The sequence below is a fragment of the Corythoichthys intestinalis genome, chromosome 7 (genome assembly GCF_030265065.1).
Source record: "Corythoichthys intestinalis isolate RoL2023-P3 chromosome 7, ASM3026506v1, whole genome shotgun sequence".
Classification (NCBI taxonomy): Eukaryota; Metazoa; Chordata; class Actinopteri; order Syngnathiformes; family Syngnathidae; genus Corythoichthys; species Corythoichthys intestinalis.
In genome coordinates, this window is record NC_080401.1 from 38,925,442 (window position 1) to 38,951,663 (window position 26,222).

Sequence of the window (26,222 nt, forward strand, 5' to 3'; positions counted from 1 at the left end):
GACACCAAACACACCACTACTATCGGCACCACCCCCAGATGTCTTAGAGGCTACATTCCACAGTGTGATCGCCATGGCGACGTCTCACGTGAGGATCGCAACTTTGTGGCCAATCAGACTGTTGTAACTTCCCAGCACCATGTGACCAGCAGTTGGGTTTATTTAACTTTAATCCTATCTGACCTCAAACGACTGATTTGTTCATATCTCACTAACCCACTTCACTGATTTATGGCTGGTGTTGGCTAATATGTGCCTCAGAGAACCCGACAGCAGCAGGTTGCGCCATACACATACATGGAAACACTACCCCCCATTGATCACACAAGACTCCTCCTCTAGTTGAGTTTCATATGTCAATGAGGGCTGGGGGGTTGGGTGCTAAACCATGGTAAAATTCCATTTTTCCTTAAACTGATAGCAATATTCTACTAGTATTTGGTGGTACCTAATGATGCTTTGAAGAACTGTTTTAAACATAGCGTGAAAAGTAAATGTATTTAAATGTTGTAATGAGGTGTCTTAGCAACAGACTCTTTCGAATTGTTCCCATTGTTAAAGAATTGTGCATGTGAAACGCTTGCTCCTCTTGCTACACACCAGCATGGCTATTCTCCAAACTGGGATGGCACCCAGCCTATACGGTTGCATTAGTTAAGATGACCTAAAACAGCACGGCTGAGATGAACTCACAAGCTGAGTGGGGTTGACTTAAGACCATTCCATCCTTTCCACTCCCAAATACCGAAGGCAGTCTCTGATAAGTCCTGCTCTGTAGGGGCAAGTAATGTCAACTTTGAGGAGGGATTCAGCCCCCACTATTAGCAAATCTCAATTTCCATATGTGAATCAGTTAAATGTGCCTGGTCTTGGTGCACATAACTAGGGGGTACCTACCTAAAGTTCAAAACTAGAGTCAACAGCAAAAGCAAAATGACCCCACAAATAACCTAGAATACATTTTGGCAAAATTTTCTTGGGTGCAAACCACATACTCAGTTTAGCTGCTAATCCCACAGATACATTCAGTACCAAATGCGTGATTTAATGTCATTTATGGGGTTTTTTTCACAGGGAGGGTTATTGGAATGTTTAAAGCTGCTCTATGGGTGAATTCCAAGTTTGTTAAAGGGGTAATAACATGTAATGCCAAGGAGCATTACAACAAATAAATAATCTACCAAACACTATTTTCCTTATTTTTATGCTATGTTACGATAAAGTTTTTATGACTTACATAGCAGTCCATTGACACTGCGTTTTATTACTTGCCTTCGTGGTGTATAACTATGCTCTCTCACAATTTTAGAGCTTATTTTACACACAATCCTCACTCAGTATTATGCAGCACCATTACAGGCTTCAAATTCTACATGGATTGACTTGCTTATGTTAAACATTGAAGCGAAAGAGGTGGTTTTTGCCTATCATTGGATGCTCGTACCAGCAACAAACACAACAGCAATTTAATTAGGAGTAGTTCATGTGGACTGGTTTGTGTGATTGCTCGGTGCCCTATTGAAAATTCTTGTGTGAAATTTGCTTCAATCTGGTTTTACTGAAAAATTCCCCAACAGAAAGTAACTGAATGGAAATGTTAAGACAATGTTAATGCCTTCATAATACTTAAAAGCAGATTGAATTTTCATGATTTGTTTGGATGGAATTTGGGCGGTAAGATAAAAACATGTTTATGTATCTAATCATTTTTTGGATACAGTCAACACTGCAAACCACATTCGCAATAAAAGGACATTAGAATAATTCATCTCTGTCAAGTTCAGTCATAAAGATGCATGCATTAATTGCAAAGGCTGCTACTGTGTTTAGTAGTAGCATTTCTACCATTAAGAGTGCTCTATTATGAAAGACACCGTTGGGTGACAGCCATGTACATCCCGCCCACAGCTGAACTGTTTTTAAGTATTTTACTCCTAGGGAGCTACTAAATCTACACAATAAATATTGCTCAATGTGGCTCAATAACAACATTGAAAGAAGTAAACAAGGTTGAATACAAGCATCTCTTGTGCTTAACCAAATCAGTTTTTTTTTTTTAAACTCAAAACAAACCCAGAATTATTTTTTTCTAGTACATATTTGTGTGGTTTCTGTAAAAGCTCAGATAGAATTAAGCAATCCTCCCCACAGTCCAAATAACTGTCTTGACAAGATTTAGCTGCACATCCTTGCCCTTGAAACTATCTGTCCTATCATCTCACGGTCAAGTACGACGGAGGATTAGGGCCAAATCAAGGAGAAGAAAAAAAAAAAAAGACTACAAGATTAAGGTCATACTGTACTACGAGAAAAAAAGTTGTATTATTACATAGGGTAAACCGCTACGCACTTTACGTATATGTACCTTAGCTGGGAGCTACGACGAAGCATCAGTATAATGACATCTATTGGTTATAATTTGATGTAAACAAGCCAAAAGATAAAGGATATCCTTTTTTATGAAGCACACCTATAATATAGAGTCAGTAGATGCACAGTATTATTCCAATTCACTATTACGTCACTTACGTTGTAAAGCTATTAGGTAGCTGGGAGCTACGACCAAGTGTTAGTGGCCCATAAATCATTTTATCAACTTTTTTTCTCGTAGTAATAGTATGACTTTTTTCTTGTACTATGACTACGAGAAAAAAGTATTATTTTGTTGGGCTAAAGTAGCCCAAACTGCTACTAACTTTACGTAGCGCTTCGCCTCAGTTAAAATCCACAATATTAAAGCATCTTGTGTTTTAGAATCGGTTTTATAAAGAAGGAGAAAGAAATCCTTCATATTTTGGCTCACCTACATCAAATCATTATTAATAGAATGATTTATAGGCTACCAACACTTCGTTGTCGCCCCCAGTTACGTAGTAGCATTACGACTAAAGATGCACCGATACCGATACTAGTATCGGCAGGGGGCGCCGATAAGGCCCAAAATGGTGGTATCGGTATCGGCGAGTACCAACAAAGACTGCGCCGATACCATTTACCGGTCCATTATTTTAACATTTGACCGCAGCCTTTTTTTTTTTCTCCTGGCGCTCACTACACTTTGTCTCTGTGTTGTGTGATGACACGTGAACACCAAGCAGCTATCGCTATTGGCCTGCTCCAGACCAATGAGAACGGGCCAATAGCCACTCCTGACCAATGACAAGGCCGCTATGTCGGCGCCGCCAACATGGCGGCGGTCGGGGAATATTTCAAAATAGAAATCCCTTCAATTAAAATCAATAGCTGCATGCAAGATTTGTGGCCTGAAAGTTTCGAGATGTGGAGTTAAATCGGCCAGTTTCAATACCTCGAACCTGATAAAACATTTGAAGACGAAACGCGAACGAACACAACGAGTTTGAGCCTGCAAGAGCAGGACTGCTCTCCAGAGGAAGGGCGCAGGACCGGAGCAACAATCTCTGGTCAGTTTACTACGTCTACTTTACTTTTATTGTCTTTTACTGAAAGAAATGCCGCAGTAATTTGGGACCTGTTTCCAAAGTAGGGTTGCCACCTTTTAGAAATAGAAATAAGGGACTCCCTCCCCCTGAAAAAAGGAGGCTAATAGAGAGACGGGATGCTGTGGTCAATTATTATTACTTATAATTGTTAGCGTCCGCAAATGCGGAAACAAGGTTGGACCTCGACGCGGACAACAAGCGGGGGATACGTACAAGGGTTTAATTGCAAACAAAAAATTACACGCGATCGCTGGATAGTAGAAATAACAAAAGGAGTCTGTGACAGCAGGTCAACGGAGCTCAATACTACAAACTCGAAGGTTTACTAAGACGATAGGCAGCGAGCCAAAAAGCCAAAATAAAAACACTCAAATACCTGCACAGGGTAGAGGTTACAAACGAGTGCAGCACACTAACAGAAAAAAACCCCAATGCAGGGGCGTAACAAGCAAATGTAGCGAGACTATAGTGCGAGATGTCAAATGGCGATCAGCAAAGCAAATATCTCGGCAGCCTTCTCTGAGCTCACCTGTGCTTAAATGCTGCGTTGATGAGCCCGCATTGGATTCAGGTGCGACGTCAGGAACGCCCCCACTAACAGCCCAGCAACAAAACACAATCTAACCAGCAGCAGAATGTGACAATTTCATGAAAGTTGCACTGTTTGGCCTTTGAGGGGTTTAAAAAAAGTTTACTCAGTTCATTCAGAGTTTATTATTATGAACTTATTTTTACTTTCTTACTGTTGGGCTAGTATTATACTTTGTACTAGTCTTTTTCCTATTTTGCAAAGGTAAGCAACAGCCTGACAAAGACTTGATAGCAATGATTTCACATCCAATTATGTAGCTCTTTTGGGGGGAAAAAAAAAAATATATATATATATATATAAACGGGGTGGTATCGGTATGGTATCGGTATCGCCTGATACTGCACAATCAGGTATCGGTGCAACACTAGTTACGACGTAAGTGAAGTAATAGCGTAGGCCTATTGGAATAATATTATGCATCTCCTGAGTCTATATTTTAGAATCATCTTCATAAATAAGGAAATCCTTTTGGCTCATCTACATCAAATTATAATATTTGTATGTATATGTAAACTATGGCCAAGAATGGTGTTTATGGGAGGACTCCAAGGAGGAAGCCACTGCTGTCTAAAAAAAACATTGTTGCTCGTTTAATGTTCATAAAAAGGCACTTGGACACGCCACAGAAGTTTTGGCAAAATATTTTGAGGACTGATGAAACCATAGTTGAATTTTTTGCGAGTAACACACAACGTCATGTGTGGAGGAAAAATAGAACAGCTCCCCAACATCAACACCTCATCCCCGCCGTGAAGCATGGTGGAGGGAGCATTCTGATGTGGGGCTGTTTTGCTATCTCAGGGCCTGGACAACTTGCAATCATTAATGGAAGAATGAATTCAAAAGTTTATCAGGATGTTAGACAGCTGAAGCTAAAAAGAGGACGGATGCTGCAACAACGCGATGATGCAAAACACAGAAGCAAATCAACTTCATAATTGTCATATTTGTGTGTGTTCTCAGCTCTTTTTTCTTTATGCAGCACCTGATCGAGCCAGATTGGCGGGGTAATGCAACACACCTGTGCTTGATTAGGAAAGCTCAGTATTTAAGGAAACCTGTCACCATCTGCAAGTGTCGGACTATTGCTTGCTACTTGCCTTGCTTACCGCCTGTGTGTTCATCGTCAGCCTTCGAGTTTCCCGACGTTCTACGGTCGTATTTTGGTTTGGTCATCTTTACTTTAGTGCTCTTTTGGGCTTTGTAGTTTGATTCTTGTACTCTGTTATATTCATGCATATTTCGCATGCTCCCTTTGTTGTACTTTATTATTATACTCGCGTTTATTTGCGTGCTCTCTCAGTTTGTTATATCCGCATTTTTCGCGTGCTCCCTTTGTTGTAATTTATTATTACACTCGCGTTTATTGGCGTGCTCTCTCAGTTTGTTAAACCCGCATTTTTGGCGTGCTCCCTTTGTTGTACTTATTAAACACAAACTTTAGCTTTACCTGATCTCTTGGTCTGTTTTTGGGATTCACATCAACGGCTTGCCGTTCTTGACAGAATAGTCCGACCACATGGATCCCACGGACTCGGAGGATCTTTTCCGTGCTCTCGCTGGTCACGACCAAATGATCAGTCAACACGAGCAATCGATATGCAAATTAGTGGATGTGATCAGCTCGCTCACCACAAGAGTTGCGAATATGGCTCCGCCTGTAAAACCCGGAGGTATAATTGACGCTACCGCGGCGCCCGACCTGCCCGCCCCTCCTCCGATGAGCCCGCCGGCGTCTTTTCGGGAGCCTATGTTGCCACACCCTCATCGTTATGAGGGAGAGCCAGGTGCTTGCCGACAGTTTTTGCATCAGTGCTCCCTTATTTTTGACCAGCAGCCTTTTACGTTTGCTAGTGATAGATCCCGTGTAGCTTATGTAATAAGTCTCCTCACCGGTAAAGCGGCTACATGGGCCATGGCGGTAAGCAACACAAGGCCCGTGGTCCGTAATTGTTTTGAAACTTTCGAGACTGAGTTCGTGAGAGTTTTTGATCATCCGGTTAGGGGCAAGGAGGCAGCCAGCCGCCTGTTGGATTTTTTTCAGGGCGATCTGACGGTAGCAGACTACTCTATTCAGTTTCGCGTTTTGGCCGCGGAGTGCGGTTTTGGAGAAGCGGCGCTGTGTGGGATTTTTCGGCGTGGGCTGTCTTCTGCAGTGAAGGACGAGTTAGCGGCCCGGGACGATTCGTCGAATCTGGAGGACCTGATTTCCTTGTCCGTGCTTTTGGACAATCGTCTGAAGGAACGGGAGAGGGAACGTGCCATGGAGCCTCGGGGACGTCGTTGGTCGTCGTCGCGGAGCAGCCCGACTGCGGTCCATAAAGACGGCTTCGTCGAGCCGCCGTCCGTCTCTACGCCGACGCAGAGTCCAGTCCCGACGGGAGGGGAGCCTACACAACTCGGTGGCGGCCGCCTTTCTGCTGCGGAGCGACGGAGGCGGTTGGAGGCAGGCTTGTGTCTCTATTGTGGCTCGCTGGGACACCCTATCGCCGCCTGTGACGCTGTTCCTTCGCGTCGACCTGGATCTTCGGTTCCTGGGGTTCCCCTCGCCCGAGGGGGGCCGAGGTTCGTACATGACAGCAATCCGTCAAGTGAGTTGCCCCACGACGACATAAAGGAACCCAGACACCCCCAAGGCGTTATGAGACTGCAACTGCCGTGTGAATTGTCACATGGTGGGGTTAATTTTAAGTTTACTGCTCTGATCGATTCGGGGGCAGATGATTGTTTTGTAGACCAGAGTGTTGTGGACGCTCTTGGCTGTACGTTAATAAGACTTGCTAGGCCAAAACGGGTTTTAGATCTCGATGGGCGACCCCTGGCGGATATTAGGTTTATTACGCCTCCACTCAAAACAAAACTGTCGGGCAATCATTTTGAGGTCCGAAGCTTTTTGGTTATGCCGTGTAAATCTGCTCCAGTAGTACTGGGGCTCCCCTGGTTGAAAGTACATAACCCCAATATTGACTGGGCTAAAACGCAAATAGTAACTTGGAGTACTTTCTGTTATGCACACTGTTTACGGTCGGCGTGTCTACTTCCCGCTCAAGCACACGTGACGACCGAGCCAGTTAATTTGGTCAATGTTCCTACTGATTATCACGATCTCAAATACGTTTTTAGTAAAGAGCATGCTATGACCCTACCGCCGCACCGTCCCTACGATTGTGCCATTAACTTGCTGCCCAATGCCCCACTGCCCAATTCAAGGTTATATCAGGTCTCTAAACCGGAGCAGGAGGCAATGAGGGAATACATCTCCTCTTCCTTAGCTGCTGGCCTTATTCGCCCTTCGTCTTCTCCTTTGGGGGCAGGATTTTTCTTTGTCGGCAAAAAAGATGGGGGTCTTAGGCCGTGCGTTGACTACCGGGGTCTCAATGAGATTACTATAAAGAACAAATACCCCTTACCATTGTTGGATTCGGCTTTCGCCCCATTAAAATCAGCCACCATTTTCACGAAATTAGATTTGCGCAGTGCTTACCACCTGGTCAGGATTCGTGAAGGGGATGAGTGGAAAACCGCTTTCAAAACACCGCTCGGGCATTTTGAATACCTGGTCATGCCTTTCGGTCTGACTAACGCGCCTGCGGTATTCCAGAGCCTCATAAACGATGTGTTACGCGACATGTTGAATGTATTCTGTTTTGTATATCTGGACGATATTTTAATCTTCTCAAGAAGCCTGCAGGAACATCAGCAACATGTCCGCCTGGTTCTGCAAAGACTTCTGGAAAACAAACTATTTGTCAAAGCAGAGAAGTGCGAGTTTCACCAGGATTCAATACAGTTTCTGGGGTTTATTGTGGAAAAGGGACAGCTCCGGCCTGATCCTGCTAAAATTCAGGCAGTAGCCGAGTGGCCGACTCCAACATCGCGTAAGCAACTACAAAAGTTTCTCGGGTTCGCCAACTTTTACAGACGTTTCATTCGTAACTATAGTATGAGGGCCGAGCCCCTTACTAGACTAACCTCCAACAAAAGGCCGTTTACGTGGTCTTCGGTGGCAGAGGCCGCATTTGTAGGCCTTAAACGGGCATTTACGAGTTCACCTGTCCTGGTCCATGCTGATTCTGATCTTCCGTTTGTGGTCGAGGTTGACGCATCGAGTTCCGGAGTGGGGGCCGTCCTGTCCCAGAGGTCTACCGTCGACCAGAGACTGCACCCATGCGCATTCTACTCCCGCCGCCTCACCCCAGCGGAAGCAAACTATGATGTCGGCAACCGGGAGCTACTCGCCATTGTGCAGGCTTTGCAGGAATGGAGGCACTGGTTGGAGGGGACTGAAGAGCCGTTCCAGATACTCACAGACCACAAAAACTTGGAGTACCTTCGGGCTGCCAGACGCCTCAACTCTCGCCAGGCCCGTTGGTCGTTGTTCCTGACCCGCTTTAACTTTGCAATTACTTACCGTCCAGGGTCAAGGAATGGAAAGGCTGACGCGCTATCAAGGATCCATGAACCGGTGGAGGAGGGTCCTTCAGAGGAGCCGGTCGTACCTGACCGCCTGATTGTTGGGGCGCTACGGTGGGAGGTCGAGCGTCTGGTGGAGGAGGCCTTGCGGGGTGTAACGGTGCCTGGAGGCTGCCCCGCTGACAAGTTATTCGTTCCAGAGGCTCAACGTGCAGGAGTGCTGAAATGGGGTCACACTTCCAAGTTCGCCTGCCACCCAGGTGTGTCTCGCACGTTCTTCCTCATTTTCCAGAGGTTTTGGTGGCCGGGTATGCGCAGGGACGTCATGGACTACGTCGCTGCTTGTACCATCTGCGCTCGAGGCAAGGCGGTTCATCGTTCCCCAGCTGGATTGCTGCATCCACTTCCTGTTCCATCTCGCCCTTGGTCCCATGTGGCACTGGACTTCATCACTGGACTCCCGCGCTCCAAAGGTCTTTCTGTCATCTTGACTGTGGTGGACCGTTTCTCAAAGATGGCACACTTTGTCGCACTCCCCAAGTTACCCTCAGCTCTGGAGACTGCTGATTTGTTGGTGGCGCACATATTCCGGGCTCACGGCATTCCTACTGACCTGGTCTCTGATAGGGGGCCACAATTCGTCTCAAAAGTTTGGGGGGCGTTCTGCAAGGCATTGGGGGCCACGTCAAGCCGGTCTTCTGGTTACCACCCGCAATCGAATGGACAGACAGAACGGGTCAATCAGGAGCTAGAGGCCGCCCTCCGCTGTGTTTGTCAACTGCATCCAGCCTCCTGGTCAGCACACCTCCCGTGGGTGGAGTATGCCCACAACACCCTCGTTTGCTCAGCCACCGGGAGGTCACCATTCATGACCGCATACGGATTCCAACCTCCATTGTTCCCGTCGCAGGAAGCAGAAGTAGTTGTGCCGTCTGTCCAGGTCCACCTGAGGAGGGCCCATAAAGTCTGGAGGAACACAAGGGCTGCACTGGTCCGCACGGCAGCACGCAACCGCCAGATAGCTGACCGCCACAGAAGGCCTGCTCCGGTCTATCGTCCAGGCGAGATGGTCTGGCTGTCGTCGAGGGATTTGCACCTTGCTGGGACTTCTAGGAAGCTGAGCCCTAGATACGTTGGTCCGTTTGCTGTGGATGCTGTGGTCAATCCGGTCTCTGTCAGGCTGAAGCTTCCTAGCTCCATGAGGGTCCACCCAGTTTTCCATGTGTCCCTGCTCAAACCGGTCTCCACCTGCCCCTTGAACCCTCCGCCAGTGCCTCCTCCTGCTCCTCGCGTGGTCGACGGTGGGCCGGTGTATACGGTGCGTACCATTCTTGATTCTAGGAGGCGGGGTAGAGGGGTGCAGTACCTGGTCGACTGGGAAGGTTATGGCCCAGAGGAACGCCAATGGGTCCCCCGCTCCTGGATCCTCGATCCGTCGCTGCTGCGGGATTTCCACTCCCTTCATCCCTCGAAACCAGGTGGTCCGCCAGGGGGCGTCCGTTGAGGGGGGGGTTCTGTCATATTTGTGTGTGTTCTCAGCTCTTTTTTCTTTATGCAGCACCTGATCGAGCCAGATTGGCGGGGTAATGCAACACACCTGTGCTTGATTAGGAAAGCTCAGTATTTAAGGAAACCTGTCACCATCTGCAAGTGTCGGACTATTGCTTGCTACTTGCCTTGCTTACCGCCTGTGTGTTCATCGTCAGCCTTCGAGTTTCCCGACGTTCTACGGTCGTATTTTGGTTTGGTCATCTTTACTTTAGTGCTCTTTTGGGCTTTGTAGTTTGATTCTTGTACTCTGTTATATTCATGCATATTTCGCATGCTCCCTTTGTTGTACTTTATTATTATACTCGCGTTTATTTGCGTGCTCTCTCAGTTTGTTATATCCGCATTTTTCGCGTGCTCCCTTTGTTGTAATTTATTATTACACTCGCGTTTATTGGCGTGCTCTCTCAGTTTGTTAAACCCGCATTTTTGGCGTGCTCCCTTTGTTGTACTTATTAAACACAAACTTTAGCTTTACCTGATCTCTTGGTCTGTTTTTGGGATTCACATCAACGGCTTGCCGTTCTTGACAATAATGGTTTCAGAAGAACAAAATACACGTTCAGGAGTGGCCAAGTCAAAGTCCAGACTTGCACCCCATCGAGATGCTGTGGCCTGTGACCTACTAGTCCTTCTCAAAAAATTTGTATATTGTGATAAAGTTCATTATTTTCTGTAATGTAATGATAAACTTTAGACTTTCATATATTTTAGATTCATTACACACAACTGAAGTAGTTCAAGCCTTTTGTTGTTTTAATATTGATGACTTTGGCAAAAAAGTCAGGAGAAACCAAAAATCCCTATCTAAAAAAATGCATATTTCATCCGACCAATACAAAAAAGTGTTTTTTAATACAAAAAAAGTCAACCTTTAATTAATTATATCAGCTATGCACACAATACTTGATCGGGAATCCTTTTGCAGAAATGACTGCTTCAATGCGGCGTGGCATGGAGGCAATCCGCCTGCGGCATTGCTGAGGTGTTATGGAGGCCCAGGATGCTTCGATAGTGGCCTCTAGCTCATCCACAGTGTTGAGTCTGGTGTCTCTCAACGTCCTCTTCACAATATCCCACAGATTCTCAATGCGGTTCAGGTCAGGAGAGTTGGCAGGCCAATTGAGCACAGTAATGCCATGGTCAGTAAACCATTTACCAGTGGTTTTGGCACAGTGAGCAGGTGCCAAGTCGTGCTGAAAAATGAAATCTTCATCTCCATAAAGCTTTTCAGCAGATGGAAGCATGAAGTGCTCCAAAATCTCCTGATAACTAGCTGCATTGACCCTGCCCTTGATAAAACACGGTAGACCAACACCAGCAGCTGACATGGCACCCAAGACCATCACTGACTGTGGGTATTTGACACTGGAATGCAGGCATTTTGGCATTTCCTTCACCCCAGTCTTCTTCCACACTTTGGGACCTTGATTTCCGAATGACATACAAAGTTTGCTTTCATCTGAAAAAAGTACTTTGGACCACTGAACAACAGACCAGTGCTGCTTCTCTGTAGCCCAGGTAAGGCGCTTCTGCCGCTGTTTCAGGTTCAAAAAGTGGCTTGACCTGGGAAATGCGGCACCTGTAGCCCATTTCCAGGTTTCTGCAGGTCCCCCAAGGTCTGGAACTGGCCCTTCTCCACATTCTCAGGGTGCGGTCACCTCTTCTGGTTGTGCAGCGTTTCCTGCCACACTTTCTCCTTCCCACAGACTTCCCACTGAGGTGCCTAGGTACAGCACTCTGGGAACAGCCTATTCGCTCAGAAATTTCTTTCTGTGTATTAGCCTCTTGCTTGAGGCTGTCAATGATGGCCTTCTGGACAGCAGTCAGGTCAGCAGTCTTGCCCATGATTGCGGTTTTGAGTTATGAACTAGGCGGGGAGTCAGGAATCTTTCGCAGGGGTTTTGGGTTAATTCGTTGATTCAGATGATTAGGTTAGTAGTTTCTTTAGAGTACCTTTTCATGATATACTAATTTTTTTAGATAAGGATTTTTGGTTTTTCTTGGCTTTTTTGCCAAAATCATCAATATTAAAACAATAAAAGGCTTGGACTACTTTAGTTGTGTGTAATGAATCTAAAATATATAAAAGTCTAATGTTTATTCAGTACATTACAGAAAAAAATGAACTTTATCACAATATGCAAATTTTTTTAGAAGGACTAGTAAGGAAAGCGATTCATGCCAGACATCCCAGGAATCTGACTGAACTACAGCAGTTTTGTAGAGAAGAATGGGCAAAGTTTAGTCCTGATCGATGTGCCAGACTGATCTGCAGCTACAGGAAGCATCTGGTTGAAGTTATTGCCGCCAAAAGGGTGGGCACAAAATATCAAATGTGATGGTTCACTTAATTCTTTCCCCCCTTCTGTCATTGTTTGCATACTATCCTTATTAAAATATGAAAATCTATAAATATTTGGGTGGTTTAAGTTAAAGCAGACCCTGTTTTTTCATCTGTGTGATTTTGACAAAGATCAGATCACATTTGATGGCGATTTTAAGCAGAAATGTGAGGAATTCCAAAATATTCAGATACTTTTTCATAATACTGCATATAGATGCTTCGCCGTAGCTCCCAGTTAAGGTACATGTCGGCAAAGTGCGTAGCGACAAAGAGCATAGCGGTTTACCCTATGTAGTAATACTTTTTTTCTTGTAGCACCAGTACGACTTAAATCTCGTAGTCCTTTTTTTTTTTGGCCCTAATCCTCCGCCGTAGTCAAGAGAGTCAGAATGAACATGAAAAAAGTGAATAAAATCTGCTGTACTAATAAATCCCCCCCACTTGTGGGAGTAAAGTGTTTTCACGTACCTATTATGAATACTATATTCAAATGTGGAGGTCATTGAACTCTGCAGGAAAAAAAAGCCTCCTGACTATTGTTAGCTTGTTTTGTATCGGACAATGTGAGAACATTTTATGTGCCTCAGGAGAAAAGTAAAATTTTACTAGCATTCAAATGTTTCCCTTAGTTGACTCATGTTCCTTTGTAATGTGCACGTGTTGTTTTTGTTGTTGTTGTTGTTGTTAGGTAGAGGGATGTAGTGGAGAGTTTGTTTCTAGATGTGTTTATCCATGCGGCTAATAATAGGAGCTTTTCATGGTGACTCTCTTTTGTGGCCAAGACGAGTAGAAGAAGGGAACAAAAGTGTGCAGGCCAGCTTGTGCTCAGCCTGCCAAAATCCACAGCAAAGGCATTTCAAAGCAGCAGTCTTTCTAGGAATCACAGCTCCTTGAATGAGCAGTTTAGCGGTCGCGGGAGGACTGCGTGGGGAGCACTTTTTGCTGAAAAGAGCTGTGTGCAAGTGGAATTCCCAATTAGCGAGGCTTGGTGTATTAAACCTTTTAATCATGAGCACGAGTGGCCAGGCCTTTAATATTGATTAAAGAGTCATAGTAAAAGGATCATCGGCTGCTTCCCTTTTGGCATTTCTGCGCTCATTGTTTCATTAGGAGCAATGGGAGCGGAGTTGTAGAGTCACTTTTGTTGTTGTTTCCGGGCTCTTACGTGGACGTCACAATCACACCATCACACCACACAATAATGCTAATGGGCGATCCAGATGCCCACAGCTGGTTCCCACAGTTCCAAATGACATCTAGTGACCTCATACTTCTCTGAACTGGGAATATCTTTAACAGAAAAGCACACGGTCCTTCCCCCAAAATTGGGGATTCCACAGGTCAGGTTGCATAAGATGAGTTACATAAAAAAAAAATTAAAAAAAAAAAAAAAAGTGACTAATGTAAACTGCACATGGTGGGGCGAGATGGACATAATGAAATGGCGCCCAGAGGCAATTGCAGCAACCAAACGTTAGGGGTGCTCTTGGCCTACTGCAGATGTCTAGCATGAAGGGGAATAACTAAGGTCAAACACGTTGCTTCAGGAAGCTGGAGACCCTCCTCCTAACTATCATGCAAGTGTAAAAAGAAGTCACTGTAAAATATTATAAATTATTCATGGTCACTGACATTGCCAGCAATGGATGTCCATTTGGACTAGAACACTGGCAGTGATCGTTCACTGGATGTAGTGTTTTACAATGAAGTAAAAATGCTCTAGCACAGGGGTGTCCAAACTTTTAGCAAAGAGGGCCAGATTTGGTGTGGTAAAAATGTGGGGGGCCGACCTTGACTGACATCCTTTATGTAGAACAATATATTTAAGCAAATTTTAACAATCCATTATGTGTGTCACATTTGCTTTATTATTATTTTTTAATTAATAATTTCAACAATCTCACAACCATCCTTTGTGGCGTTCTCCTTCGACTCTCGGGCTCTTGCGAAATACTGCTGCTGAAAAATTAAACAAGCTTCAAGTTGCTTCAATTTCTCGCTACGTATCTTCCTTGTAATCTTGTCGTACATGTCAGCGTGTCTTGTTTGGTAATATCGCCTCACATTGAACTCTTTAAACTACAGCGACTGTCTCTTTGCAAATGAGGCAGACACAGTTGTGTATTTTAGTGAAGAAATAGTTCAATTTCCACCTATCCTTGAAGCGTCGGCCGTCTCAGTCAACTTAATTTTTGTTGACGCCATATTAGAAAATTGGGAGTAAAAGGTCACAAGAGATAATGTTGCTTAGAGTGCTGCTGCGTTTTAGTGGGTAAATGAGGAGCAGCATTTAGTGTGTACGCTACTTCATATGCTGGTAGCAGTACTGCTGACCAATTTATTAAGTCTGTGTGCGGGCCAGACGTTATTGATTTTATGACAGAGGCTGGGGGCCAGATGAAATTTGACCACGGGCCACATTTGGCTTGCCTGGTATACCAGACTCACCGCTGTTCCAGCGATCGAGTCTGGCGACCGTCCGGCAGATCAAATTCCGAGGGGCGGAGCAAGCCACAGCAAACAGACAGCAGAGTGGACCAATCAGCGACGGGCAGACGTGACGTTGTTAAAGCGACAAGTAATTAGCGTGAGCGGAGAATGGAGACGTTTATTCAACATGGCTAGCGTGAGCCATGTTGACTGTTGTCGATGTGTTTTTGGTAATTTAAAACTGGTTATGGAACATATTCTCGGCTCTCCTGTTCGCCATGTGTGTTGTTGTAGAGACAACTTTTGGCGCGCAAGAGTGACGTTACTTGTGAAACGTCTGAACTTATTCCCCCATCGAAGAAAATTAAATCGTTGGTATGGGAATACTTCGGCCAGAGAAAAGTTGAGGCTTAGAGGAAGGCCAACCGAAATGTAAAATATTTTTGAGGAGGGTGGCTGCCGAGGAGGCATTACCTCCAATATGATTTCCCATTTATTCAAAATTAAAGGTTAGAAAACACTGTCATGAATGTTTCCAACCAGTTAACTCCAGCGTGTTTAGTGTGTCTAGCGGTAGTAAAACGTGTTTTTTTTTCTCTCTGGCAACTGTCTGTGTTGAGAAAGCGAGTGTGTGTATAATGTGAACATGATACGAATCGTACACACATGCTTTTTATGGAAAATAATTCAATCATTTTTGTTCTCATGGTAATAATTTGAGCTACGACTGTGGGTTTAGGTTAACCAAAAGGACTACATTTATTTTAATTTTATTTAGAATATTTATTTTTATTTAATTTATTTATTTTCATTTTTACTTATTTTAATTTAACATTATACCGTACTGGCCCGAAAATAACACGGCCCTGATTAAAAGACAACCCCCTCTTTTTCAAGACTCAAGTTTGAAAAAAGACTTTTTGAACACCAAATTAATTTTTATACAGAAAATAATTACAGTACATCTGAAGCAAATTATAATAATAATATATGTGAGAGAAAAAGCATGTTATTTTGCCTCATTCAAATCTTAATATCTGAACATTTAAATAGGTGAACTAAAGTGCAATCACATTCGTAAATGAATGGCTACTGGTTTTTGAAATGTAAATAAACCAATCTATTGTGATAAAACAACAAAATTGCAATAACTGCATTAACCATCAAAGTAAAGGCTAACTGTAACTGTAGTCTTGTAACAAATCTGAAAAAGGAAAAACATTGCAATAAAATACTGCAAACTGGTTAAACTTTAGAGTAGCTGAGATCTGTCATGACAGAACATCTCTTCAATGATATCTGGCGCCATCTAGTGTCGTGAATGAGTATAATATCTAGACCGCGATTATAAGACGACCCCCACTTTTTCAGTAGTATTTCAATGCAAAAAACACCAAACACCGTCTTCTATTAGGACCAATACGGTACGGTTATCATACTGTCAGAATCTCATACTGGCAAATGCCTAGTTATAATACATTTAGTATTGGTTGAAAAGTTAATTGTGATGGTAGGGTTCCCAGAATTGCTTGAGGTGGCATTTTGTAAGACATAATTTGTTCGTGGCCAATTCTTTCCTCAATGTAGTAGTAGATACTATTTCTGTTTCTCAATGTAGTAGTAGATACTATTTCTGTTTACCCAATTAACTAATAATTCAATTGGCATTAATTGTCTTAATTGTATGTAGTAAGAGTTTATAAAGTATCATTGGTGGTGGTGTAGTACATTTGCCTGAAATTAAGGCAAGCAGTGCGGATTCATCATTGGTGGTGGTGTAGTATATTTGCCTGAAATTAAGGCAAGCAGTGCAGGTTCAATTAACAGAGCGCAGTGATTGATGATCCGTTGCGGTTGTCATTGAGGAGAGACACCAGCACCCCGCGACCTGAACCAGGGTAACTGCCACTAACTGGTGACAACAATCGATGTATAGATGGAGTATCTCCAGTAAACAAATGTTTGACATTCTTTGTTCATTAGTTTCAGGGCTTCTACGGCTCGTTCTGTGGTACTACTGAAATAAATTGTAGCCCTTAAATGGCTTCTTGGTGCACATGGTCTACAATATTGTCAAATAAATGATGTCAGTGATAATAGATGGGAATTATGTCGACAGTAAATTTACTATTGTTTAGCCAATATATACTGGACTGTCTCAGGAAATTAGAATATTGTGTATTCTAATTTTCTGAGACAGTCCAGTATATCGTCATTGAGAGTTTTTTCTAATGTTTTATTCTGCCGCTTATGTGTTGAAGTGTTTTCCCAAATTGCACACTGTGCTCCCCCACAAATAGGAGCATAGTTGGGAGTCTGAGCTGTTTATTGCTGTTTATTTTTTTTGGTTTTCCCTATGGAATCAGGGTGCCTTACAGTGACTGGTATGGTCAGGTCTCCCTGACCCGTGTGCCACTGACTTGTTTTATGTTTCTTAGGCGGGTTGAAATTGAGAGCATGTTTCCAACATACTCAGCCACTTAGCCAGAAAGATGACTCTCAATTTTCAAATAATCGTCACATATCAGCAACAGAAAGTATTCCATAAATTATAACTTGCAAAAAAGCAGGGGAATACTGCAATTTCTTCACATTTTTTGCAAAAAATTGTTGAAATTCCTTCATTAGTGTTACTAGCAATTGTTCCAGACAGCAAGTAGAAATTACCTTCTTGTGAAAGACAGTAGCTCTAAGTATTGAATTATGTAAATGGAAAATTTCCTAGTCGAGAATGAGGCAAATAATGTTAAAACACAAAAGATGAAACTTCTTATGAGCACAACTACTGCTGTAACAACTGTGATGTCAGTTATACTGACACATATGAACATTGATAGACCCGAACATACATTACCAAAAGTATTGGCACCCCTGCAACTCTGTCAGATAATGCTCAATTTCTCCCAGAAAATGATTGCAATTACAACTGCTTTGGTAGTAAAATCTTCATTTATTTTGCTTGCAATGAAAAACACAAAAAAGAATTAAAAAAAAAAAAATCATTATCATTTTACACAAAACTCCAAAAAAGGGCCGGACAAAAGTATTGGCACCCTCAGCCTAATACTTGGTAGCACAACCTTTAGACAAAATAACTGCATACAAACACTTCCGGTATCTTATTTAACATCTATATGCTTCCGTTAGCTCAGATAATGGAACAGTATGACATCTCCTATCACGCCTATGCAGATGACACACAACTGTACATTTCTGTGTCTCCACATGATTATAGTCCCTTAGTCTCCCTGAGTAAATGCATTTATCAAATCAATGAATGGATGTGCCAGAATTTTCTCCAGTTAAATGTGGAGAAGACAGAGGCGATCATTTTTGGGCCAAAAAAGGAAAGGTCAAAGATAAGCAGGCAACTTAGCACAATGTCACTTACAGCTACAAATTAAGTCAGAAACCTTGGCGTAATTATTGACTCAGACCTAAAATTTGACAGCCATCCGAAGTTCGTCACTAAATCCGCTTATTACCACCTAAAAAATATAACCAGAATTAAGGGGCTTCTGACTCAACAAGACATGGAAAAACTTATGCATGCATTCATTTTCAGCAGATTGGACTATTGCAACGGTATATTTACGGGTCTTGATCAAAAATCAGTCAGGAAGCTGCAGCTAGTACAGAATGCTGCAGCCAGAGTCCTCACAAATACAAGGAAGCTGGACCACATTACACCGGTTTTGAAATCGCTACACTGGCTTCCAGTGAGTCAAAGGATAGACTATAAAATACTACTGCTCGTCTACAAAACACTTAATGGCCTTGGACCAAAATACATGCTTGACTTGTTAGATTCCTATGAGACATCTAGACCCCTAAGGTCGTCTGGAACCGGTCTTCTGCATATTCAAAGAACAAGAACCAAGCAGGGTGAGGCAGCATTTAGTTATTATGCTCCTCACCTCTGGAACAAGTTACCTGAACGCCTGAAGTATGCTCAAACTGTTAGCTCTTTTAAATCAGGGCTAAAAACGCTTTTGTTTAGCACTGCATATCCATAACTGGCTATATATTTCAATCTACCTGCTTTCTATTCCTCTTGTGCTTATCTCCATTGCTGATTTCAATTATTATTAGTAGTAGTAGTTTTTGTTATATTTTTGTTTTATTTTTATTTATTTATTTTTATTCTACTTGTGATTAAATGCGATCTTTTGTCTTGGTTTTTACGTTGTATTGATTTAAATGTGATTTTTATGATCTTCATGTGATGTAAAGCACTTTGAATTGCCTTGTGTTGAATTGTGCTATATAAATAAATTTGCCTTGCCTTGCCTTGCCATCATTGAGTTTCTTACAATGCTCTGCTGGAATTTAGACCATTCTTATTTGGCCAACTGATCCCGGTCTCTGAGATTTGAAGGGTGCCTTCTACAAACTGACATTTTCAGATCTCTACACAGGTCTTCTATGGGATTCAGGTCTGGACTCATTACTGGCCACTTTAGAAGTCTCCAGTGCTTTCTCTCAAACCATTTTAAAGTGCTTTTTGACGTGTGTTTTGGGTCGTGGTCCTGCTGGAAGACCCACGACCTCTGAGGGAGACCCAGCTTTCTCACACTGGGCGCTACATTATACTGCAAAGTTTGTTGGTAGTTTTCAAACTTCATAATGCCATGCACACGGTCAAGCAGTCCAGTGCCAGAGCCAGCAAAGCAACCCTAAAACATTAGGGAACCTCCGCCACGTTTGACTGTGGGGACAGTGTTCTTTTCTTTGAAGGATTCGTTTTTCTCCCTGTAAACTCTATGTTCATGCCTTTTCCCAAAAAGCTCTACTTTTGTCTCATCTGACCAGAGAACATTCTTCCAAAACGTTTTTGGCTTTCTCAGGTAAGTTTTGGCAAACTCCAGCTTGGCTTTTTTATGTTTCTGGGTCAGAAGTGAGGTCTTCCTGTGTATCCTACAATGGAGTCATTTTTCATTCAGACGTCGAAGGATAGTACGGTTTGACACTGTTGTGCCCTCGGACTGCAGGACAGCTTGATCTTGTTTGGATGTTACTCATTGTTTATCCACCATCCGTACAATCTTTCTTTGAAATCTCTCGTCATTTTGTCTTTTCTGTCCACATCTAGGGATGTTAGCCACAGTGTCATGGGCTTTACACTTATTGATGACACTGCGCACGGTAGACACAGGAACATTCAGGTCTTTGGAGATGGAGCCTTGAGATTGCCCATGCTTCCTCACATTTTGCTTCTCAAGTCCTCAAACAGTTCTTTTGTCTTCTTTCTTTTCTCAATGCTCAATGTGGTACACGAAAGGACGCAGGACAGGGGTTGAGTCAACTTTAATCCATTTTAACTGGCTGCAAGTGTCTTTCTTTTCTCCATGCTCAATGTGGTACACAAAAGGACACAGGACAGAGGTCGAGGCAACTTTAATCTATTTTAACTGGCTGCAAGTGTGATTTAGTTACTGCCACCACCTGTTATGTGCCACAGGTATGTAACCAATTCTGTTAAATACACAAATTAGAGAAGCATCTCATGATTTTTCAAAGGGTGCCAATACTTTTGTCCAGCCCATTTTTGGAGTTTTGTGTAAAATTCATTATTATTTAATTTTTTTCCCATTCTCTTTTGTGTTTTTTCATTACAAGCAAAATAAATGAAGATATTACTACCAAAACATTTGTAATTGCAATCATTTTCTTGTTAGAAATTGAGCATTATCTGAAGGAATTTCAGGGGTGCCAATACTTTTGGCCAGCAGTGTAGGTGCATGGGACAATGGGTATTACTGATGTCACAAGGTAGATCTGGAAAACTCCCATTTGATTGGCTAAAATACTATTAATAAAATGTCTGCCCGCACTAAGGTTGGCAACTTCCTGGAAATATTTTTTTCTTTTTTTTTTCAATGTATTAATCAGAAATATTTCTGATGGAATACACATGGTAAAGTTGTTGTCTCTCCCTTTAAAATATGTACCTACCGTCAAGCAGCACAAAAAACGGGATGCTGTTAGACAGGAAGCCATATAACTTCAGTAATCACTGCTGCATTGTATTCACACACGTGCTGCCTACGGAAAAACCTTCAAGCGTCATTGTGTCACATGTCACCTATTATCAGGCGGGCCTGTCATCAATGCCTGCTTTAACCAATAGCTTTCTGTCCAGTGAGTCCTCTGAATGACGTCACACAAAGTCCGTGCCTTCATGTGAGGGTGACCAGCTGGTGGTAAACACACGATTGCCTTTTTAAGACCGTTACATAAACCCAAAGGTGGAGCATGTTGACTGTTGTTTGTGGGCCTTGTATGAAGATAACCTCTGTAAGCAAAGCCTTGTTGGTTTAAGGTATTTCCAGTAGCTGAAGGTCAGTTATGTAACCTTACCAATACAATTTATATATAGTATGATGGTGACTTATTGGATCACGTACTTCACACAAAAAAAAAGACTAAATAAAGCGGCCTGAGGTTCTCTTTTGGTCTTCAGGTAACTGGGGAGGTATCTGTTCGCAGCAGACAACCCTTCGTAATGGCCGCACTTCCACACTGAACACGGGCCTGATCACGATTCAGAACTACGGACAGTTCCTGCCTCCTCGCCACGTCCAGTTGACCCTCGCTCACGAACTCGGACACAGTCTGGGATCGCCGGTCAGTCACTATTTTCGACAACGTACACAAAAATATTAGCTACCCAAAGCAAGACTTTATTTTTTTGTCCACAACATGTCGCCTAACACCTAAAGAAGGAAGAGCCCGAAACCCTGTTTTCCTGCCTCCTTTCACACAACCTTTTCTCCAAACACGTCTTTGTGTTTTGACTATTTTGTCTATATACCCGCTTTACTGAATCCCTTTTCAGTGCTGCCGTCACCAGGAAATCACCATGACAAAACACGGAGTATGTGCACACACTGATGCATGTATACACCTTTATGTGTGTTATGACGAGAAACACCCACAAGCCTTTTCACTCTGCCAAACTTGTCTTTTCACCCGGGCCTCCCTTTCGCACAATTCCCTGGAGCAAAAAGAATCTGGTCGAGGTACTCCTGAGCTGATTAGTTCTAGTTGGTCAATCTCCGGCCTCTCTCTGGATGCACATGAGGAGGTTTGAATCATTGCGTCATAGGAATGAAATTCAAACAGCGATTAACCCTGTTTATGTCCTATCTTTCCAATCTCCTTCTGTTATTTACACTGTTAGTAAACAGTAAGTACTTTGAACTACCCCATCCACAAATAACCATGCATCTCTTTCCTGTTCACAAATACAGACTGAAAAACCTACAAGGAAATATTTCAAAAAGTGTCGCTCCGTTCCTTTGACCATTTCTATTGAAACAACCACTTGACCTCAAAGGAAGTGCAATTACAAGTTGATTGTCGCATGGTTTTCATTTTCTTTCTTTCAATCTTAAGTGGCCTTTTCCGTGAGCATGATTACAGTGGACATAAGAAGTGAACACGCCCTTGTGAAAGTTATTTTTTCCAAATGTAAAACAATGACTTCATATAAGGGTGTTCTGCTCTGAATGAGAAAACTCAAGGTTATTAGAATATCGTATTTTTGGCTCAACATTGCACACTTTTTTCATTGAACCCACTGACTGCCATTGACAGCTCCAAAAAATGATTATTAGTAACAAAAACAAAAAATAATAATAATAACAATTATAATTGTAACTGAGACCAGGCAGTGCTGGCCAAAAGTATTGGCACCCCTGAAATTCTGCCAGATAATGCTCAATTTCTCCCAGAAAATGATTGCAATTACAAATGCTTTGGTAGTTATATCTTCATTCATTTGACTTGCAATGAAAAAACACAAAAGAGAATGGAACCAAAAATTAAATCATTATCATTTTACACGAAAACTCAAAAATGGGCCGGACAAAATTATTGGCACCCTTTGAAAAATCATGTGATGCTTCTCTAATTTGTGTAATTAACAGCACCTGTTACTTGTTTGCATGAAACCTGGTTTATTTAGTCAGAGCTATGCTTAAGTACATTTGAAATAAACAGATCCTGCCACTGACCAAAAAAATATATTTATAAAGTATTTTATTTTGTTATTTTCAGTTAGTTATGTTCAAGAGAGTAAGAATACAAACAAACAATGCTATATTTTGTGGTCTGGTGACACAAATCAGTTGTATTGAGTGAATTGTGACTATAATTATATTAATGCGCGTATGTAAAAAGCAAAAGGGGACGAATTAGGTCACATTTGCAGGAACTAATGTTCGAACGTTAGCATCTGGCAACCCAGCAGCCTGGCCTGTGAGCGCTGAAAACTTGTTGTTGTCGGGGAAAATGGCGTCAAACATAAGAGCCCCGAAGCGCTGGTACCTCGCCCTACTCGGCTTCGCGGAGCATTTCCAAACCTCCAGTCCGCCAATGTTTAAGACACTTTATCAAAACAGTGGTACCTCGACATACAATCACTTCGACACACGATCCCACGTAAAATTTATTACAGCGCTGCAGTTTCTTTGTTTTCCCGCTAGACGAACGCACGGCGGATTTTCTTGTGAGAGAAATCAACATGGGTTCCAAAAATGTTAGTGCAGGTGGTGACAAATGGAAAAAAGTGAGGCATACAATTGAAATGAAGATGGAAATGATAGAAAAATATGAGCGTGGTGTGCGTGTCCGTGAACTGGCTCGACAATACAGCCGTAAAATGTCTACAATCTACACAGTCCTCCTCTGACCTCCGTTCACTAGTCTTTATAAGTTATGGTGACAATTACTATTTTTGTAACCTCGCCAAAGAAATCACCAGCTTCGTCAGTTTTTTAATCATTTATTTCAGAACTTGTGCAAGACAACATGCCTACTGTCTGCCACAGCTGACGCCAACAGAACATGAAAAGTGAAAGTAAAAAGTCCTCTCTTACTCTGTCACGTCAGCCACGCGGTGCATTGCATTCAGGTACACCACGCAAAACAAATCCGCCACATTAGAAACCAATTCGTTACATTATTACAGGTATTATTATTATTATTATTATTAATATTATTATTCCGATTTTTATTCATAATTTATTTGTTTTGCTCTGCGTAATTGCTATTTGCAATAGTACCAGCAGTATTTATTAAGGATTTAATGTAAGTTTTCGGGCTGTGGAACGAATTGATGGAATTATAATGTATTCTTATGGGAACATCCTGCTCGAAATACAACCATTTCGACTTACAAACAAGATTCTGGAACGAATTAACTTTGTATGTAGCGGTACCACTGTATGAGTAAATTTAAGACTTTTTAAGACCCCACAGTAACCCTGTAAATACAGTGTATGATTGTTTTTTCTTCTTCATGATTTGTTCACGGCGACTTATAGTTCAACACAATAAAATTTTTACATTACATTTTGTATTAGTGTTCCAGTTATTGTTTCCATTCTAAATAAAAAATTAATTATGCTGTTAAAAAGCTGTTATTTTCTCTATCTATTGCATTAGCAGGGCATAACCTACATGAATTGTTTTGTGTTATCTACAGCATAGCAAGAGGGTCTAGCTGTTCTTTCAATGCCAAACATTCCCCTGCTCCTTCAGGGTCATCACGTAGAACAGCAATCTTAACTGCCTATATGATACAACAACGACAGCTGCATAAGTGGATGTCAGTGACACTGCATTCTGGCATGTTGACTGACTTCACTGGCTTATTTGCTTTCTTACAGCCATCTTGGATGATAAATGTGAATTTTATAAACAGACCACTGGAACATTTGTAATTTATCTTATCATCATGTTATGCTATCTAGTGTCCATTGGAAAAAATCTTTTTTTTACAGCACGATGAAGGCTCTAATTGTGGCAACCTGGGCTCCCGTGGTGGAAAGGGCAGGTACCTGATGTTTCCTCACGCCACAGACGAAGTGCGGGAGAACAACGACAAATTGTCCACCTGCACCATTGAACACATCAACAAACTGCTGCGCCTCAAAAAGGACGACTGCTTCGTGGGTGAGCACGTGTTCACATTTACAAGGTTGAGTCACTATAAATATTATCTCTGGATTGTCACGGTATTTATATGCGCACACTCTGTGGCCAGTCAGCGATCAGCCCATTTGCGGCAACCAGATGGTGGAGGAAGGAGAGGAATGTGATGTGGGTCATAATGACATGGACCTCTGCTGCTATAGTGCTAAAAAGCCTATTGGGGTGCAATGTCGACTTAAGCCTGGAAAAACGTGCAGGTACATTGCAAATGCGCTCACCTGTCATAAAATTGTTCGTAAAACACTAGGGAATTGATTCAAGGGTTTTCGATCAATTTCATATGATATTATGTACATATTTAACACAATCAGTTACAGTTCACCTAAAGCACATGTGTCAAACTAAAGGCCTGGGGGCCAAATCTAGACCGCCATATCATTTTTTATTAGAGATCGATCGATAGTTGTTTTTCTGGACCGATACCGATTATTAGTAGTTAGAGGGGTCGATAACGAATTTTTAGAGCTGATATTCATTTCCAGTAAAAGTGTAAACATTGGCGTTGAAAAATTAAATAATGCAAACACCGAACTTCAATGAAATGCCAGAAGCATGTTTATTGAATCACGCAAATAGAAAATATAGCTCCAGAAATGTACTAATTACCTAGTCTAAGAAACATCTCTGATGAAGTTGAATAATAATAATAAATGGCTGTTTGAAAGTTTTCCACAGAAAATACAACAAAAATACAGTGAGGTCTCAAGCTCAGCAGCACCTCTTGTAAAGTTAAATAAAAACTTAGATAATAGCTCCCTGTTTTTTTTTTCAAAATAAGTAAGATGAAATTTCAAATAATAATTATTTAATATGTTATAATAATAATTTGAAATAATTTAATTTTGTTTTAACTTCAAACTTAACCAATCACGAGACGAGATGAATACTAGTGCAGGATTAAGCAGGAGAGAGGCGCAGCTGCATCTGAGCTGAAATAATCCCCAATTTAATTTTTTTTTTTTCGTATCGGCCAGTCAGATAAAAAAAAGAAAGAAAAAAGGGCTAATATTGATGTACAGTGATCCCTCGCTACTACGCGCCCTCAGTCCATCGAGTTTTTTTTTTTTTTTTTTTTTAATTTAAAAATAAATCATGTAAATATAGATGAGCTGTCCCGATCCGATCACGTAGTCTCACTCTCCCTTCTAGTCCTTTTCTTGGTCAGGCAGTCTGCTGGAGTTGATTATTAAAGTTAATGATGATTGACAGACGTTAAGGTTTGATCTTGCCAGAGTTGCCTGGAAGCCGAAATCAATCATCGTTTAACTCAGGGGTCCCCAAACTACGGCCCACCTCCACATTTGGTATGGCCCCCAGAACAATACCAGAGAGCATTTTGAATTTTTTTTTTTTTTTCTCAATAGTGTTATTTATTTCCTGGCCTTTTTCTGTGAAGAACTCAGTGAAGGTTATTTGGTTATTACCTATTTAA

At 42.1% G+C, this 26,222-nt stretch overlaps 1 protein-coding gene across 1 annotated transcript in view; it reads left to right on the forward strand.

The window, feature by feature from the left end:
- si:ch1073-396h14.1 (disintegrin and metalloproteinase domain-containing protein 10) overlaps positions 1 to 26,222 on the forward strand; it is an 82,190-nt gene that overhangs the window by 46,702 nt on the left and 9,266 nt on the right. Inside the window, exons 9-11 of the mRNA XM_057840506.1 lie at positions 21,255 to 21,418; positions 24,580 to 24,751; positions 24,843 to 24,987. Coding sequence (XP_057696489.1) covers positions 21,255 to 21,418; positions 24,580 to 24,751; positions 24,843 to 24,987 — 481 coding nt within the window. The remainder of the gene's footprint in view (positions 1 to 21,254; positions 21,419 to 24,579; positions 24,752 to 24,842; positions 24,988 to 26,222) is intronic.